Source organism: Scatophagus argus, chromosome 6, assembly GCF_020382885.2.
Source record: "Scatophagus argus isolate fScaArg1 chromosome 6, fScaArg1.pri, whole genome shotgun sequence".
Classification (NCBI taxonomy): Eukaryota; Metazoa; Chordata; class Actinopteri; family Scatophagidae; genus Scatophagus; species Scatophagus argus.
Genome location: NC_058498.1, coordinates 21,704,982 through 21,721,975, shown reverse-complemented (window position 1 = coordinate 21,721,975; position 16,994 = coordinate 21,704,982). Strand labels below are relative to the sequence as shown.

Sequence of the window (16,994 nt, the reverse complement as noted above, 5' to 3'; positions counted from 1 at the left end):
GTAAAAAATCCAGTCCAGAGTGACCCTTAGCAAAACAAAAATGTCCTGAGTTTTTTAAGTGTATCTCTTGAAAACTAAATCTGCCACACCAGTAGTTAAGAATTCACTGTCCGTGCTGGCTGTGCGACCCTCCTTGTTAATCTGTGCTTTTCGTTGTTTGATCATTGCACCATACGTGTTGCATCTCACCTTGTATATCACCTCACCTCTAACCCCTGTCATCTTTCAACTATGATGAAATCTACTAACCCCAGCACTGACCTGCTTACAGACTTCAGGATGAGCCTTGTTTTACCCTGATATTACTCTGTCTCATCGCTAAATGAGCATTTCAGTTGAATTAGCAGTTACAGTGCATGCTATTCTAACTTATCCAGCAGTGTGTCTCACTGCAGGTAGTGTAAAATCACTAACAAACCTTGAACTATTTGTATTTTGACTATGTCATACATTGGACATACAACATTTCACTGATTGAATCCCTTGATGAACTTGTGATATTTAAGAATAACAGCCTGGAAGTTATAGAGAACTGAAAAAGTCTAATCATGCACTGACCTATGTGTGTCATATTTGAAGCCATGAAAATGGTGTTCTGGGTGTGTTGCGTGATTGCTGCAGGAAGAAGGATTGGCCTGAATGAAACCCAGCAGGAAACAACAACCCAATGACAATATAACTCCTAATATCATACTGAAATTCATACAGAATTTTACCAAGAATTCACCCTAAGGAAAGATAAAATAGGTAGCTCTTTGTGAATGTGACATCATGCAGGAAAAAAAGTACCTGAATTGTGGTGCATAATATTTGATGTGATTCTGCAGCCAGCCAGTAGAGGGCAATAGGCACCTTTAAGCATCCCATCGCCATAATGACAACTTTTTAGCATATACTGATATGCCATGTAGCTAACATGTCCATTCAAGAAATACAATAATTATTAAAAATTAAATTAAATTAACTCTTCATTTTTTTTTGTCTTTTAACATCGAAAATTTTTTAACATTCATGCCACCACTGTATGGTGGCAGAATAACTCTTAAGTGGTAGCATGTTATATAGACAAATATTAGTGTATATTTGGCCAAAACTATTAAATTAAAGTTAAATTTATGAAAACTGTATTTTGCTCTGGTTAACTTATGACCTCTGCAATCCCTTCTTTTTGGCCCATTGCTTAATCTCTCTGCTTTCCTGACCACTCTGCAACAAAGCCTAACAATACCAGCAAGACCATCACCCACACGTGGGATTTGCTTAGTGTCAGTCGAAAGCAACCAAACCCTCCATGCAGCACTGTGCACGGGCCATGCTTGACCAGCCTGTCTTTGACCATGGTGCTGCACCCCCTGTGGTTTTCAGGCCACGATGTTTGTCTTGCTAAGGCATCAGTGATCAAAAACTGGGTTTAAGGGCTCAGCAACAGGTCAGGCTGTGGTCCAGTGTGGTCTCTGCTCAGTCTTGCGGAGACTAACATCAAAGTATATATGGATGCTAACATTTTTCTCCCTCCAGTCCACTAACGGAATGTTGTTTTTTGCTTTTGCAGACAGTTTCTTGATTCGGACATGCCTAGGTATATTATTTTGCCTCTTTTCCCATGCTCTTAAGTCAGACAGACACATCTGTCATCTCTCTAACGTCCACCCTGTCATTCCTTTTCAACCTCCTGTGATTTAGTTACCCTCTCTGCTGCTCTGCCATTACTGTCAGCAATTCATCTGTGTCTCTTTGTTTTCTCCCCCTCATGAGAAGTGACGGGGTGTGGTTTTGCATGTCCCTGGTTCTCTTGCTGCGCTGGGCGTGTCTTTGAGCTGTTATCGGGCTGCGGTTTACAATGGGCAGGTTCTGCATGGCTCGCTTGGCTTCACGTGGACTGTCTTTGACTGTGTCTGCTGGAGGTGTCGTGGGGCCAGTATCACATTCTATCTTTCCACTTCAGGAGTTGCTACAGGAAATGTCCTACAAGGCTGATATTAGACAGTCAATCAATATTTGGTCACTCCTACATCTTTGATAGAAACTGAAAGTTGACATTTTTAGAAAGTATCTTTTTAATCTGTTTACAGTATTTGAAATGAAAGACTGAAGTATGAATGGTTCACTATGAGGTATTAGTGCTACTTGCCAGCAGGGGGGGATAGGGATCCATTATTACAACACAGTTCATTTAAAGCAACTTATGCGTCCTGTCCTCGGTGAGAATATTCATAAAAAGCTGAACTGTAATTTTCTGCTTTCCTCGCTCCACTCCACTGTTTAGTAATTTCATATTATTGACCTTCACAGTGAAGCAATATTTTGAATCCATGAATATGTTTTTCTTAGTTACCTCTAATCCCCAGTGACAGAGAACACTTCCCATCATAGCAACGTTATTACTCAAGTGCTGTAATGTGGATCTCATCATTTACAGTACCCACTCTGGCACAGAATTCAAATGCACTTATTAAAATGTAATCCACTGAACCATTACCTCAGCAGTAGCACTTTGCCCAAAATTGCTGCAATGTTGTGAATATTTTTAAATCTAGCTTGTACCTCAGTGAAACTCTGCCAAACACCAGAAACAAACGACTCCTAACATGTTACGCCAGCAGCATGACTTCAGTCCTGGCTGCCGCATTTTTAGGAGGTAGTAAAACACAGAGGAACACATGTTGGTGTAGTGCAAAGAGGAAATTGCTTCCTTGTAGTGTAAGCGAACAGTTTTCTACTACTGGGAAAGGAGCGTGACTGTGTGTGTGTGCGTGTGTTAATGCACTTGCTAATAACTTAAAAAACAAGCCAGTTCTACACTGAATCCCCTTTATTCGCACAGAGCAGCAGTGAGCTCTCTTTACTACAGAGTCAGCTCACTCCATTGCTGTTTGCTTTCTTTTGGTTGACACATTGTTCACTTTCCCACAAGGTCAACTCAGTCCAAGGCCAGTGGGCCCAACATCTGAACCTCATGAAGAGTGAATTCAGCCTGTTTTTATGGCTTACAGTAACATTAGTCTCCTTTTACAATTCTTGCTTGGATTATCTTTTTTAAATTTGAGGCTGTACCGGGATGCAGGCCAGAAGAATAACTGGTTTTAGTGTGTGATTATTTCCCCTCGGGGGAAATGGGAAAAATGGTGTGCATTAACGTATGGACTAAATCAGAGGCGTAATAGAGAGCGGTATTGTTTTGCTCGAGAGGCCATGTGCTGTTATTTGACCTCTTCAATGGTAGAACAGGATGAGCGATTGCATCAAGTTGATCAGCACCTTCCACAGGATTTCTCAACACTCTCTTCTGGGTGAGCTCTACTATCCATGGCAGTGTTCATGTGATGAGATAACAGTGTGAAAAAAGACAAACGCCATCCCAGCCACACAAGCGCACAACCACAACATACTTCCTGACTCTCACTTTCTATTCTTTTGCTGATTTCTTCTTTCTCACAGCAATTCCTTGGGACTTGATCATAGGTATTTCACTGCCCTGTCACTCATTTTGTTTGGCTGTCTCTCATCCCCCCTCCCCTTCTTTTTTCTGTACTAATAATCACCTCAGCTCTCTTTGCTTTTCTGTAATATTTTGTACAGAGCAGATCATCAACTCTGTCAGCCTGTTGCATGCAAAAAAGATTTCATTAGCAATTTTGGTGTACTGAAATACTAAAGAATACTCACTAGAGTGTTAAACTACTGTACATTGCTGATAGTAAATTGATTAAGACCATTTCTTTTGTTTGTTTGCTTGTTTATTTTACAAATCATGTTATTTTATTTTATTATTTAAAATTCTTTCTGTAAGTGAAGTATTTTTAATTAATCAAGTATTTTTGGATTTACCCTGAAGTTTATGTCGCTAGACTTTAGCATGGGTTTAGCCCTGACCTGACCTGACAGTTCAGGTAGAAGGACTTATATTTGGACTGCGGATTCATTTTGACTCATTTTCTTGGTTTCTCCTCACTTGGATCACCTCAGGACTTTCTACCGCTTTGAGGCCGCTTGGGATAGCTCCATGCACAACTCCTTGCTACTAAACCGAGTCACTCCGTATGGGGAGAAGATCTATATGACCCTCTCTGCCTACCTTGAGGTATGGTGCAATGTCTGCATTCATGAGAAGCAGAAATAGCTCTCATTGCATTGGAGGTGATGTGTGAATTACTCTAGAGGATCAGTGTGGGAAATACTTCCTCCTTTATCAATTGCAGATGGAGAACTGCACCCAGCCTGCAGTCATAACCAAAGATATCTGCATGGTGTTTTACTCTCGAGACACAAAACTCTCAGCTTCCCGTTCTATTCGAAACCTTTTTGGCACTGGAAGCTTGAGAGCGGCAGATGGGTGAGTTTTAAGCTTTAAACTGAAAACTACATGAAACATGTGGTTATGTGTTCCTTCTGTTGATAAAGATCTTTTTTTTTCCCCTAGAAACCGTGTAACTGGAGTTTATGAGGTGAGCCTGTGTAACCTGGCAGATGCAGGAAGCCCAGGTGAGAGTCAAGACAAAGTTGCCGTTTTGCATTAAGCTTGCCTTTGCATCATGTCTAATCCTGCACCTGCCCACCCCAGGTATGCAGAGGAGACGCAGGCGGGTGCTGGACACCTCAGTGGCCTACGTTCGTGGGGAGGAAAACCTGGCTGGCTGGAGGCCCCGTAGTGACAGCCTCATTCTGGACCACCAGTGGGAGCTGGAGAAACTCAGCCTCCTTCAAGATGTGAGGGGCATTACTTACTTTTCTATTAAAGCATAAGATGTAACTTAGGTGCTTTCTTTTAGATGCTTTCTTTTCCTTTTAGGTGCTACAACTACTTGGCTTAATGTTGCAGTGTTTTTTCAATTAAAATGACAGGACTGAGCCGGTCCAAGATGAGTCCTCTAGTTCAACTGGGAATTTATATTGACCCAAATCTTTGAGATACAAGCCAGGGAACCAGGGAAAGTGTAGCTTTAAAATTTCAAGATGAAACATTTGAAAACCAATTATGTAATGTAGCCAGATTTGAAAGTTAAAAATGAATATCATCAGCAGAACAATGACAAGACACGAAGCCAAACTGACAAATAAGGTAGCATGTAACAAGAAAATCAGACATGTCCCAGGACTGATCCTTGAGGAACTCAACAGGACAGAGGAGCACAATAACAGTCTGACAGTTTGTCAGCAATGGATACAGCTAGCTAAAGGTAGTTCATTTAAGTTAAAAATATACAAATGGGAAGAACTCTATTCAAGAGTTACACAGTATCAGACTTCCTAAAAGAATATAATTTATGGTATTGAAAGCAGCACAGGGAGCCATCTCTGTTGGGCTTCTGATGGAAACCAACCCAGAGCTTGCTAAATAAACTGTTTTCCTCTGCTGATTTCAAAACTGATTGTGAGGCTGTTTCCCTCGTTCTCTCAGGTGGAGAAGACCAAACATTACCTCCTGCTGAGGGAGAAACTGGAGTCTACTTTGCTCATGGGCCAGGAGTCCCTGCTCTCCTGTGTCACTGAGGAGCTGAGTGAGTCTCCTCAGCCCACCGAGATCGACCAGGAGGTCGGCTCCAGCTCTGAAATCACCACTGAGAGGCAGAGGGAGCTTGCTGCCAAGGTCAGCCTTTGTTGCTTAATGAATACAGAATTTCATGTTTGACTTAAAGAAAAACTTGCAGGATAGAGACCACAGTGAATGAATCAATGTGTGTATTTGTGTGTGTGTATCTTAAAACGATAGTAACATCTGGATTCAGTTTTAAGGGAGTTACATGTCCACCTCAAAAAGGAAAATTGAATGTGACGTCACAAAAGGGAGTGTGGCCAACCTAATTCAAGTTTAGCAATAATAAAAATGGATCCTTTAAGTGCAGTCTTGACTGTATTTCATGCCAACCAAAGAGTTTGTCCTCTTTGGTGATCGCTGTCATGTCAAGCAAGTGTTGAAATGTATCTCAGGATATATGCATTTATGTCAACTTGAAGTATAGTGCTTACATTTTGATGATATTATAGATCTGATTATACTTATCTTGTATCTAACCTTAGAAGACATTTTAAGCTCTCTGTCCTTTTTGCACACAGTGTTTGCGTCTGCTCACTCACTCCTTTAACCGAGAATACAGCCATGTGTGTGTCAGCGCCAGTGAAAGCAAGGTAGTGCTCAAACACTCGAATTTATGAAAAAACAAAACTGATTTGTACTCATCACTTGGAATTTCATAGTTGAGCAAGTGTGCGTCTGTGTGTTTGTGTGTCTCACAGATCTCTGAGATGTCTGTCACAACGCTAAGAGACTCCACTTCAGTCTCTGCTCTCAACACAATCACACCCTCCTCAACATGCCCTTCGCTGGTTGAGGGTTATGGCAACACTGAACTCAGGTCAGTGCTAAGGCATACTTGTGTGGTGGATTTGCTTTGGTAGCCCTGGTAGCCTTTGTTGTGTGTGGCAGTCTGGGTTAGCTTTTTTTTTTTCTTTTTAATGTTTGGTATTAGGATAAGTTGATGCACTAAGGATGGTAAAGCCACTCATTCATTGCACAGTACAGTCACATAAGATGTATGCAGCGACTTTGTTGCTTTGGCTCATTCACCTCTTGTTTCTGAACTGCAGAGCCCCCACACCTCGTTCTCGTGCTGCCAGTCCCAACCCTGGTACACCGCAGGATGCGGAGGTCAAAAAGCCCGTCAGCTCTGAAACCAAACCCCGGACCCGCAGATTTGTCCCTGATATCCAGGAGATTAGAGTCAGGTGAGTCTGCCACAGCAACTCAGTTTGTGCTGTGGACACGTTTGTCCTGTTCTTACACGTGGTGATATCTCACCTCTTATTTTTGCAGCCCCATTGTGTCAAAGAAAGGTTACATACATTTCCTGGAGCCACACACCAACGGATGGGTGAAGCGCTATGTTGTGGTGCGGCGGCCGTACGTCTACATCTACAACACAGAGAGAGACACTGTAGAACGGGCCATCCTCAACCTCTCCTCTGCCCAGGTGGAGTACAGTGAGGACCAGCAGGCAATGCTGAAGGTTGGTTGATTCGCCAGATTTTCCAAAATCTGCTTTCTTATTGGTGAAAATCTCAGGTATAATAAGCTTTGCTGGCTGTTTCAACAGACCCCGAACACATTTGCTGTGTGTACAGAACATCGTGGGATATTGCTTCAAGCCACTAATGACAAAGAGATGCATGACTGGCTTTATGCGTTTAATCCTCTCCTTGCTGGAACTATCAGGTAAAGTAAACTCCAATGGTAAAAGTAAAGACAGATTTTAACTACGAGATGGGTTTTTAATATAAATGGATATTTCTTTTCTGTCAGGTCAAAGCTGTCGAGAAGACGAGCCGGACAGATGAGGATGTGACTCTGAAGAAATCTCATGAGAGATGTACATAGATCCTTGTCCTCATTCCTCCCCTTTGTGCTGAGTCTCATTCCCGCCACCTCAGTCACCGACAACCATCCTTCCTCTGTACGTTCTCAGTTTATCACTAGTGTCCTCAGCACCTAAAGCGCCCATTTTGTGTCAGGCCTTTGCTGCAGTGTGAGTCTTGTAGTCTGAAGAACCTCTTCAAAAACCTGTCACTGTACTGTACTGGAGTTTATTCATAGCTGGACGAACGGAGAAAACGGAGGAAGTAGCAACAGTTTCTTATCTCAGATTACATACGTATAGTAATGTACTGTAGTTGTTGTCAGTGACACATCAAGCCTTATACATTTATTCCTTAAAAAAAATACAGTGACATTTATTTTTACCTAAAGCTGCCATGCCAGTGAGGATTGTTACATTTGCATCAATAAGTAGACAAACATACAGATTCTTCTCTACTTGGCTCTACATCTATATGTGTTGAAACTGGTTTGCATACAGCTAGAAAATACACACTAAAAGAAGAAAATGACAGGAGAGTGTAACTATTCGACACAGTCGTCTTTTCTTTATGGTCCATGAATCCTGACATTGAGTAATCTGCCTCCTATTCTTAAAACTCCTTGGGAACGTTAGCACACACAGCCTGGCAAAGGAATGGCATATCATCATAGACTTCATGTTCTTGTGGCATTCTGATAAATCCGTGTTGTTTTTAGCTACTTGTAGGAGCACTGAGGGTATCTACATTGACACAACAAGTAATTGAATATCATCACTTTTAATTTAGCGCGATTTAATCCCATTCTCTATCTGAATTTTCTTTTAAAATGTGATATATTTAGATATTTAACAGCTTTATGATTTATTTCTGCATGTATTTATTATTTACAAAGACATTTATATTTCTAAAGTAGTAGTACCGTGCAATTTCTGCACACTGCACTTTTTAATATGAGTTCCTTAAATGTTTGAATAATACAACCTTGTCCCCTTGTAGTTAATGCTATTTAAACAATTTAATAACTTTATGATTGGCCACTTTCTTTGTGCTGAAGATTACTTGAATAATACTGCCCCCTTTAAGATTAGGGTAGTCACATCTGACCTTTACCCCAGCTAACAAACATCTGACAAGGTCAGAATATTGCTAGGTAGAGAATATTGCGGTGGCCTGTCCATCCTCAGCCGCACAAATCTACCTTGTTAAATGATCAAAAGTATAAACTGTTCCTCACAGTACAGAACAAGAAGCTGGTTTTCTGAATGATATGTATATTGATTAAATGTAGTGCCTCTCTTTTCAATCATACTGTACAGTTTGCCTCTGCGCCAGTTGCTTCGAAACTACATCCTTCATGCTGCTATAATACTGTTCTGGAAGCGTCTGCATCACATCTGCTTGTCACATCTCTTTCCTGCTGAATTTCCATAACACAGAGTGTACTTCATGTTCATACATTAAAAACAGCGACTTTAACATATTTCAGGATTGTGAGAAGGCATGTGGTTCTGTTAATCATGCTTTGAAAAGAGCAAAAAAATCAATGCCAAGTTGAAAGACTACTGCTTTTTATCCCTTCATCTTGTCTTTGAGGAACCGTGCAACTGTGCAGTTTCTGCAGCAAATTCAGACTGACTATGAATCAGAAACTGAAGCTAGTGACAGATACTGAGATGTGTGACGATTGATCGACGAGTATGCCTCAGGTCAGCCAGCCTAGTGAGCGTGCTCAATGACCGAATTGACATTTTATTTACAAACTTGGACAACGTCTGAAAGAATCAATCTGTTACACAAGAATATTATTTTTGGATTACATACTAACAGCAGTTCAGCATGTCTTAATGTTTCCTGCTGAAGTAATCCATACAGTTCCTTACTCTACTATAAGCATGTTTCCTGAGACTGGAATGTATTCTCTGTGTTGTGGACATATTTTGAAGTAATATAATCAAACCATTTCATAGTCCTACATGTGTGTACAACTGTCAGTAGTTGTGGTTAATCGAACAATCAAATGTATGTGTTGTCTTACGAGTTGGGTGATCAATGTTCTGATCAAAGTCTATCAAAGGCTTGCTTGAGGGAGACTGCAGTTGTATTTCATCCTGCTATAGCACTGTCATTGAGGTAACACCCTGCTGTACTGTACATTACACTGTCTCAAGCACTCATTTCTGTCACATTTCCTTTAAAACCCAGTCTTGAGCCTGGCATCGCCCCATTCTGATCTCCATGTTGAGATCATTCCTCTTGTTTTCTTTGGGCCTTTTCATGTGCATCACATTTGAGCCAACCAAACTTTTGTTAGTGAGCAAAACACACAAACAAACAAAACAAAAAAAAAAATCACACTGAATGTACATTAATGTTTGAAATTACTTATTCTGGAGGAATGGATGTGTAAACTTGTCTTCTGGTTTCACAGTCTGGTTCCTTCTTGATTGTAGACAGGTTAGACTACTACCAGGAAACCACATGAAGGTTGTGTGGTACACCTGTAATAATATGTCCACTAACATGTGGGGGAACGTAGGTTCACCATGGCCCTGTTAGGCATTGCATCCTGCACAGAGTAATGCTGTAGGTTACCTTACTGTCATGCTTTCACTGTTATTTCTGTATCTGCCTTCACCATGATGCTCTGACAGCCTTCACAAAAACTACTTTTTCTCAGCCCTTTCACATTTTTGTGCTTCCACATCTAATCTCTCTCTCTCTCTTTTTGTTTTTGCTTTGCACTATCAAATTGCACCGGTACATTTCTTTTTTTTTTTTTTGTTTCCTTTTTCAAATTATTTTGCATTGTATATAAACATGATTGCTGTGAACAGTGTATTATAAAGTTGCACCCATTTACAAAATCTTAAATGGGCAGTAGTTCAGTCAGTGTCTTTGAGTGTTGGAGTTTAATGTCAAATGTTTGTGTACACTAAACACATTGTCATATATTAAATAAACATGGAAATTATGCAACACAAAGTGATGGACTCTTCTTCTTTATAGAATCTACTGCATTGGTATGTGGGGAAACAATGGATAGTTTAAACATGGGATGGTTGTAATGGTTTGAATTTCACTAATAGGAAACAAGGATAAGTGATTCCACTCATTGTGCACATGCTCAGTTAGATTGTCTTCTTGTTTACAATAAAGAATCAATATTTGAAACTCAGAGAAAGTTACTAGTAAAGTGTTGAAAATGTAATTTTTCTATCCTGTCCTGAGATAAAATGATTTTTTCTTGCGTTGTAATTTGTTGGCTTCCCCATCATGTATTTTGAAAATAGGTCATTAACGGGGTAGAAGTCATTTAAACGAATATTCATACTCACAAGGGAATATAATAAATATTATATTCATATTAAAAATTGATGTAGTGTGTTTATTTTAGACATGACCATGACCATGACCATCCCAGTTCCACTATATAGACAAAAGTATACAGACACACCTCTGGGGTTTTCAAGGGTTGGGTTGGGTTCGGCCCCTTAACTTCCAGTGAAGGGAAATCTCAATGTCTCATCATATCAAGACATGTTGGACAATGCTATGCTTCCAACTTTGTGGCAACAGTTTGGTGAAGACCCTTTTCTATCCCAGCATGACTGTGTCCCAGTGCACAAAGCAAAGTCCATAAAGACATGGCTGGATGAGTTTGGTGTGGAAGTGGAACTTGAATTTTCCACAGAAACACTCCAAAATCTTGTGGAAAGCAGTCTATGTGTTCATAATGCGATGTCATAAAAGTCCCTGACCAGTGTAACGGTCAGGTGCCCATTTCTTTTGTCTATATAGTGTATGTGTTGCAAGTTGTAACAGTGCAGTGACTGCATTTTCACCAATTTTGCTACCTTAAAATATTCCATAGTTTAAACATGTTCGCACAAGCTTATATTTTAGAGAACAAGCTCAAAGCTACGTGTCTATGTTTCACTCTTTCACTCTTCCTGGTTGTCACCATGGCAGCAGGGTCCAGAGTTGCCATGTCCTCATGCTAGCATTTGGGACTGTGTATAGCTTAGTACATTTTGTTTATCTCAAATCCGTAAAATCCTCATCTTGACTCTGGTTTACATTATCTGTCAGGCTCTTCGACACTGAAATACCCTGATTTTCGCGGACTTTCAAACCCAGAATTTTAGTTTCTCCTGCATATGTATTATTTATGTTTGAGTAAAATATAATTTATGCTTTTATTAATATGCTTGTGTTAGCTAAATAGCATGTATACAATAAAACAAACACTGTATATAAAAACACACCGAAAACGCCATACTCTATACTTTGATTCGAACGTCCTACGGCACTATGACATCTTACGTTGCTGTTTGCAGGTTTCTCCTTTAGGCATCTGGCAACCCAGTGGAGTAGCGCCTCAGTCATACAAACTGGCTAGCTAGCTGATCATTGACACAGACAGCAGTAAATCTACTCAGGAAACCTTCTCCTCACTTTACAAGGTCAGACAAAAGTCAAGAACTTGAGCTTGTCATGTCAAGTAGAGCATATCTGACTCATTTTAAGAGCTCCGAAGCTGATAAACTAATTGTTTATCTTGCTAGCAAAAAAAATGTTATGAGAACTAGTTAGCTTTAGCTAAAGTGAACAGATGAGTTTGCATTAGCTGCCTAAGTATCATCTCGGTTTTGGTAAGACTTTGCCAGGGATGAGTCAGGGTGTTTTAATGTTTCAGTTACGAGCTTCCCCATGAATTAACCTGAAACACGGTCGGTACAAGAAAGCTACTCGAAAGCTGAGTAAACATCTGTCACACCTGCTGCTGACAGCATCAATGTGACGCTAGTTGACGCAGTATTTTAGACCAGGTTACAGCGAAATGTTTTGCTTTAAGTGCTTTAAGTAAACCTCCGTAGCCTGTTACACTTCCAGCTGGCATTTATTTACACGCTACGTCGTAATAACCATGATGACAATTTGAATAAGCAATAGCTGACAGACGGAAAAATACCTGCTGTGTGGCCTGCAGTCTTTCATCAAAGCTCACACTCTGTTGTTCAAATGAATGCAACACTAATTAATAAAGCTGAGAGAAATAAATTGCCAGCACTGACACACACACATGCTACTAAATGCGTTATTTCCCCCCAGGATCATCATGGCCAAACAGTCCGATGGCATCGCGTCGATAAAACGTCACGCCTTCACGGACCATACCTTTGAACCTCATTCAGAAATGAATCCAAACAGGTAGGACGTCGCATCAGTCGGCCATTCAGTCTGAATGAAATAAAGTCTTAAGGATAGTGAATGCAAAGTGAAATGGATGTTGTGATTTTAAATGCTCATGATGTTTTGTTACAGCGCTGTAGTATACAGACTTTAGGCAGTACGTGAAATTCTCTCCGTTGTACTTAATGCAATGCAGGATCTACATGGACTACAATGCCACAACTCCTCTGGAACCAGAAGTGATCCAGGCTGTTTCTGAAGCGCTCCGGGATGCCTGGGGCAACCCGAGTAGCACTTACATAGCAGGTGAAGAAAACCATTGAATCGTGATTCTAAACTGATTTCCTTGACTATCAGAGAACCAATACTGCTTTTCCTTAATTTACGTTTTTGGAAGTCAGCCAATGAAGTTGTGTCTCAGTGCGCAAACAGTAAAAAAAGTTCTTTTTCAATAAATCATTGTTATTTCTAGGTGCTAAAGCCAAGGCATTGATTAATCAGTCCAGAGACAATGTGGCGAGAATGGTTGGAGGTAAAGCAGAAGACATCATTTTCACATCAGGTGGAACAGAGGTAATCATTACACCTGTATACATCTACATCAACAGAATAGTAGTATGATGCATGCAGCTGTGGTTCATGGCAAACCAAATTTCTTACAGGCCAATAACTTGGTGCTCCACACTGCCATAGAGCATTTCAGGAGAAACTGCGGGGCTGCAGAACAAGTTGACGGGCACCAGAATGGAACCAACAGCCTTCCTCACATCATCACCTCTAATGTGGAACATGACTCTGTCAAACTTGTAGCTGAGCACCTACAGAAAGATGGCAAAGCAGGTAGGAGACCATCATGTAAAGATTTACTCCAATTAAAGCCAGAATCAAGTAGCTTTCTTGCATCTGCTCCCTTTCTTGACTTGTTTTGGTGACTGTGTTTCTGTCACAGATGTCACATTTGTGCCTGTATCTAAGGTAACAGCCCGTGTGGAGGTGGAGGACATCATTGCTGCAGTGCGTCCCAACACATGTCTCATCTCTATAATGCTGGCCAACAATGAGACAGGAGTCATCATGGTAAGAAGCAGATAAGAGGCTTGGAAACCTGATGGCCTCTTCACCTTAAAGAGCATTTTTTTATAGCACTCATAATTGAGAGATTTTTTTTAAATAGAAAAGATGCTAGAATAGAAGAATCCATCAGTTTTCAAAGGTGGAACTGGTGCTGATGAAGCAGACAGTTATATTAGCTGGTAAACCCTTCCATGTATCATATATCAAATATGGAATTTTAAATACCATTTCAATGTAAAAACAAATGCTTTCACTTTTTATAGCCCCATGCGCAGTGCAATAACGTCTCCTCCTCTTGTCAGCCTGTCCAAGAGATCTGCCAGAGGATTAAATCTCTCAACAAGCAGCATGATCGGCTCAGGATCTTGCTCCACACTGATGCTGCTCAGGCTCTGGGGAAAATCCGAGTAGATGTCTGTGAACTGGGAGTGGATTACCTCACCATAGTGGGGCACAAGGTCAGAAATCTTGTGTATGAAATATCTTGATTTGGAACCAGATGGAAAATAGAAAAACATTTTATCAACAGGTCTTCTTACACTTTTAGTTCTATGGCCCTCGGATTGGTGCTTTGTATACGAACAGCCCTGGGACGAGAACACCGTTATATCCGATGTTGTTTGGAGGAGGACAGGAGAGAAATTTCAGACCAGGGTAACAGACTATATTATCTTTCTTAAGAAATGATAAAGCCCCAAATATGCATTAAAGAACGGCCAAAATCAGAGCGCTGCACATCTTAATCTAACAGTGTGTTGTATCTCTTTCTTGATGCTGCAGCACAGAAAATACACCAATGATCGCAGGTTTGGGAAAGGTATGTTTCCTGTTCCATACATGTGTCACTAGCTGTTTAGTAATAACGCAGTCATACATTTTGGAATCCATTAACAGATGTTTACTAAAGTAATTTAACTGGCTTTTCTGAAAAGCAGGTGGTCATCCAGTCTCTCTGTAGGATTTTTCACAGAAATCGGAATTTTTCTCCGTTTATTATATTATAGAACTACAGAGGACAAAAAAATCAATAGAACACATTATATTGTTTTGCAATTTAATCCAGTAACCCTGTCGTAAAGGCTGCATTTATGAAGCTGTAAGTGTGAAGACTGTTTGAGAAATAAAATAGCTTGTCGTAGCGCTGTAGCTTGTCGTTTTGGTGAATTACAGAGATATGTGGTAATTGCACAGGATAAAAAACAAGCAGTATTTGCTCAGTTGCCTTGCATCACATCCTTGCATCATATTGTGTATCATAGAATCTGTTATTAATGTAATGGTTGGCAAAGTGACATGATAGCGTTGTGTAACAATTGAATCCAGCCTTTGTTATGCCCAGCAGACTTGGCTGGAGGCAATATGTTTTGCTTTTGAGCTATCTGTACTGTAGTTCTGCCTGCGCCTCCCATTTTCATAAACATGATCCTACAGAAACACTTTGAGCGAACAAATTCAGATTTAACACAAATTTTCACTTGGGCTCAAGGATGAACTGATTAGAATTTGGTGCTCAATGTTCACTGTCACCTCATAAAAAATGTTTTAAGCCATAACTCATGCACTAATCATGACAAAGTTTTACTCAAATGTCTGATAGAGGTAAAATAATGAAGTGATCATGTTTTATATCCAGATGGACAAAGGTCAAGTTCACTGTGATGTCGCAATGTTTTCTGTTTATTATTCAACAGCTTTGGAACAGAAGGGAAGCAGATTGTGATTGTGTGATTGGTCAGATACTGAACTGGTGACACGGATCTTGGGTGTCCACCTTGAAACTGTGCTGATAGTACAGGTCCTCAGTCCTGCCAGGTTAAACGTGTGTGAATCAGCCATGTCTTGTAGCTTCTTTGCAGAGGGTATTGTAGCTCATCACAGGCTCATTGGGTTTAATGATATTGAGCTTCAATTGTGATTGCTGACGAAGCTACATCAGTCACTACACATGTTACGCGAGTCTGGGCAGACGTGAGAGTAAACTGCACCTGACTGGTGTGTGGGGGCAAACAACCACAAGTTTCTTCTTGTCTTTTGGAATTTTATAGAAATGTTTCTCTTGCATTTTCTACCTTATCATTACCTCGTTATTATAACCTCATTCAAATTCAGTTTAACTAACAAATTTAGTTTAACTACAAGAACAATGTCATTCATATTTATTTAGATATCAAACATATTCATATGCTTCATTTATAGCTGCTGATTTATTATGTGTTCGTTAGGCTGCAGAAATGGTGGCCTCTAACTTGTCTGATTATGAGAGTCATATGCGAAGTACCAAACTTTACTTGGAAGAACGACTGAAGGTAAGCTTGATTCCATCATCACCGTCTTTATTTTGTTGCTTATAATTTGTATACAAAAAAAGGTTTTCCTTTCCAGGCCATCTTTGAAGACAAGATCCACTTCAACAGCCACTATCCAGGCTCCGATATCCTGCCTAACACATGTAACGTGTCCATCCTTGGCCCAACTTTACAAGGTGATGTCATATGTCTCTGGTCTATGTTTGTTTTAGCTTGCCTGTCCAACACAGTGTCCTCTAACCCTACACCAATGTGTGTCAGAGCCAGTTCATGACCTGCACACGACTGTTTGTAAGCTACAAAGGCTCTGAATGATTAATCCGTGTCTCTACTGCTTTAGGCTGGAGGGTATTGTCCAACTGTACGAGGCTGCTGGCCAGCGTCGGTGCCGCCTGCCACTCAGACAGTGGAAACAGGTAAAACGCAGTCCCTTTTCCCCGCGTTCTGCTTTTGTCTAGACACCACAGATTATAGTTACATAACTCCCGTGCACTGCACTGTGTCTGTCCATCAGGCCTTCCCATATCCTTCTGAGCTGCGGCGTACCCTCAGAGGTGGCAGCTAATGCCTTAAGGCTGAGCGTGGGCAGGGGGACCACCAAAGCAGATGTGGATGCAGTCGTGGAGGACCTGAGGGAAACTGTGCATCTGCTGGAAGAAATGGACTGATGATGTAAACAGTTCTGTTGGGGCACAGGGTTGTAAATACATCATCAGCATGTGTTTATTGTTACATTAACGGATCGTGTAAAATGGATGAAATATTTCATATAAATAATCAAAGGGAACAAGTTGAAGTGACCTGAGGGGTGACGTTATGGAGAGATCACTGTACTCGGCCAATCAGCTAACTGGAATCAGGGTGGCATGTATGAGTGTTACTGAAATAAAATATTTCCATGCACTTTTAATATTTTATTCATTTGGTGTTTATTTTTCAGTAATCAACTGTAAAATCTTCTTTGTAGATGATAACTTTGCCCAGCTGTTTAGTCATCCCCTCTAAGATGAATTTTTAAAATAGTTGTAAAAAATAACACTCATTGTAATTGAGCATGCCTTTGATCTG

General features: G+C 40.5%; 2 protein-coding genes across 20 annotated transcripts in view; both read left to right on the top strand.

Annotated features, from left to right (window-relative positions):
* Positions 1 to 10,329, top strand: part of kif1aa (kinesin family member 1Aa) — a 39,060-nt gene extending 28,731 nt beyond the window's left edge. For 13 of the 19 annotated variants that reach the window (XM_046391832.1, XM_046391831.1, XM_046391829.1 and 10 more), the window contains 12 exons: positions 1,553 to 1,579; positions 3,967 to 4,081; positions 4,200 to 4,333; positions 4,421 to 4,482; positions 4,562 to 4,707; positions 5,399 to 5,587; positions 6,055 to 6,126; positions 6,235 to 6,353; positions 6,586 to 6,723; positions 6,812 to 7,004; positions 7,092 to 7,210; positions 7,298 to 10,329. In XM_046391832.1, the coding sequence (XP_046247788.1) occupies positions 1,553 to 1,579; positions 3,967 to 4,081; positions 4,200 to 4,333; positions 4,421 to 4,482; positions 4,562 to 4,707; positions 5,399 to 5,587; positions 6,055 to 6,126; positions 6,235 to 6,353; positions 6,586 to 6,723; positions 6,812 to 7,004; positions 7,092 to 7,210; positions 7,298 to 7,340 (1,357 nt within the window). In that variant the 3' untranslated portion in view covers positions 7,341 to 10,329. The remainder of the gene's footprint in view (positions 1 to 1,552; positions 1,580 to 3,966; positions 4,082 to 4,199; positions 4,334 to 4,420; positions 4,483 to 4,561; positions 4,708 to 5,398; positions 5,588 to 6,054; positions 6,127 to 6,234; positions 6,354 to 6,585; positions 6,724 to 6,811; positions 7,005 to 7,091; positions 7,211 to 7,297) is intronic. The other 6 variants (XM_046391833.1, XM_046391838.1, XM_046391839.1 and 3 more) reach the window with 1 other exon arrangement.
* A 1,343-nt stretch (positions 10,330 to 11,672) lies between these two features.
* On the top strand, positions 11,673 to 16,836 carry scly (selenocysteine lyase). Its single transcript, XM_046392174.1, has 13 exons — positions 11,673 to 11,816; positions 12,466 to 12,564; positions 12,743 to 12,852; positions 13,019 to 13,119; positions 13,209 to 13,386; positions 13,496 to 13,623; positions 13,923 to 14,078; positions 14,168 to 14,274; positions 14,401 to 14,437; positions 15,843 to 15,926; positions 16,003 to 16,102; positions 16,267 to 16,342; positions 16,441 to 16,836. The coding sequence occupies exons 2-13, from the start codon at positions 12,473 to 12,475 to the stop codon at positions 16,592 to 16,594; spliced, it is 1,323 nt and encodes a 440-aa protein (XP_046248130.1). The 5' UTR covers positions 11,673 to 11,816; positions 12,466 to 12,472; the 3' UTR covers positions 16,595 to 16,836.
* The last annotated feature ends 158 nt before the right edge of the window (positions 16,837 to 16,994 follow it).

Coding starts and splice junctions, on each gene's coding strand:
- scly (XM_046392174.1), top strand. CDS start 12,473: ATGGCCAAACAGTCCGATGGCATCGCGTCGATAAAACGTCACGCCTTC. Junction 13,120..13,208: donor TCACATCAGGTGGAACAGAG/GTAATCATTACA, acceptor AATTTCTTACAG/GCCAATAACTTGGTGCTCCA. Junction 14,438..15,842: donor TGATCGCAGGTTTGGGAAAG/GTATGTTTCCTG, acceptor TGTGTTCGTTAG/GCTGCAGAAATGGTGGCCTC.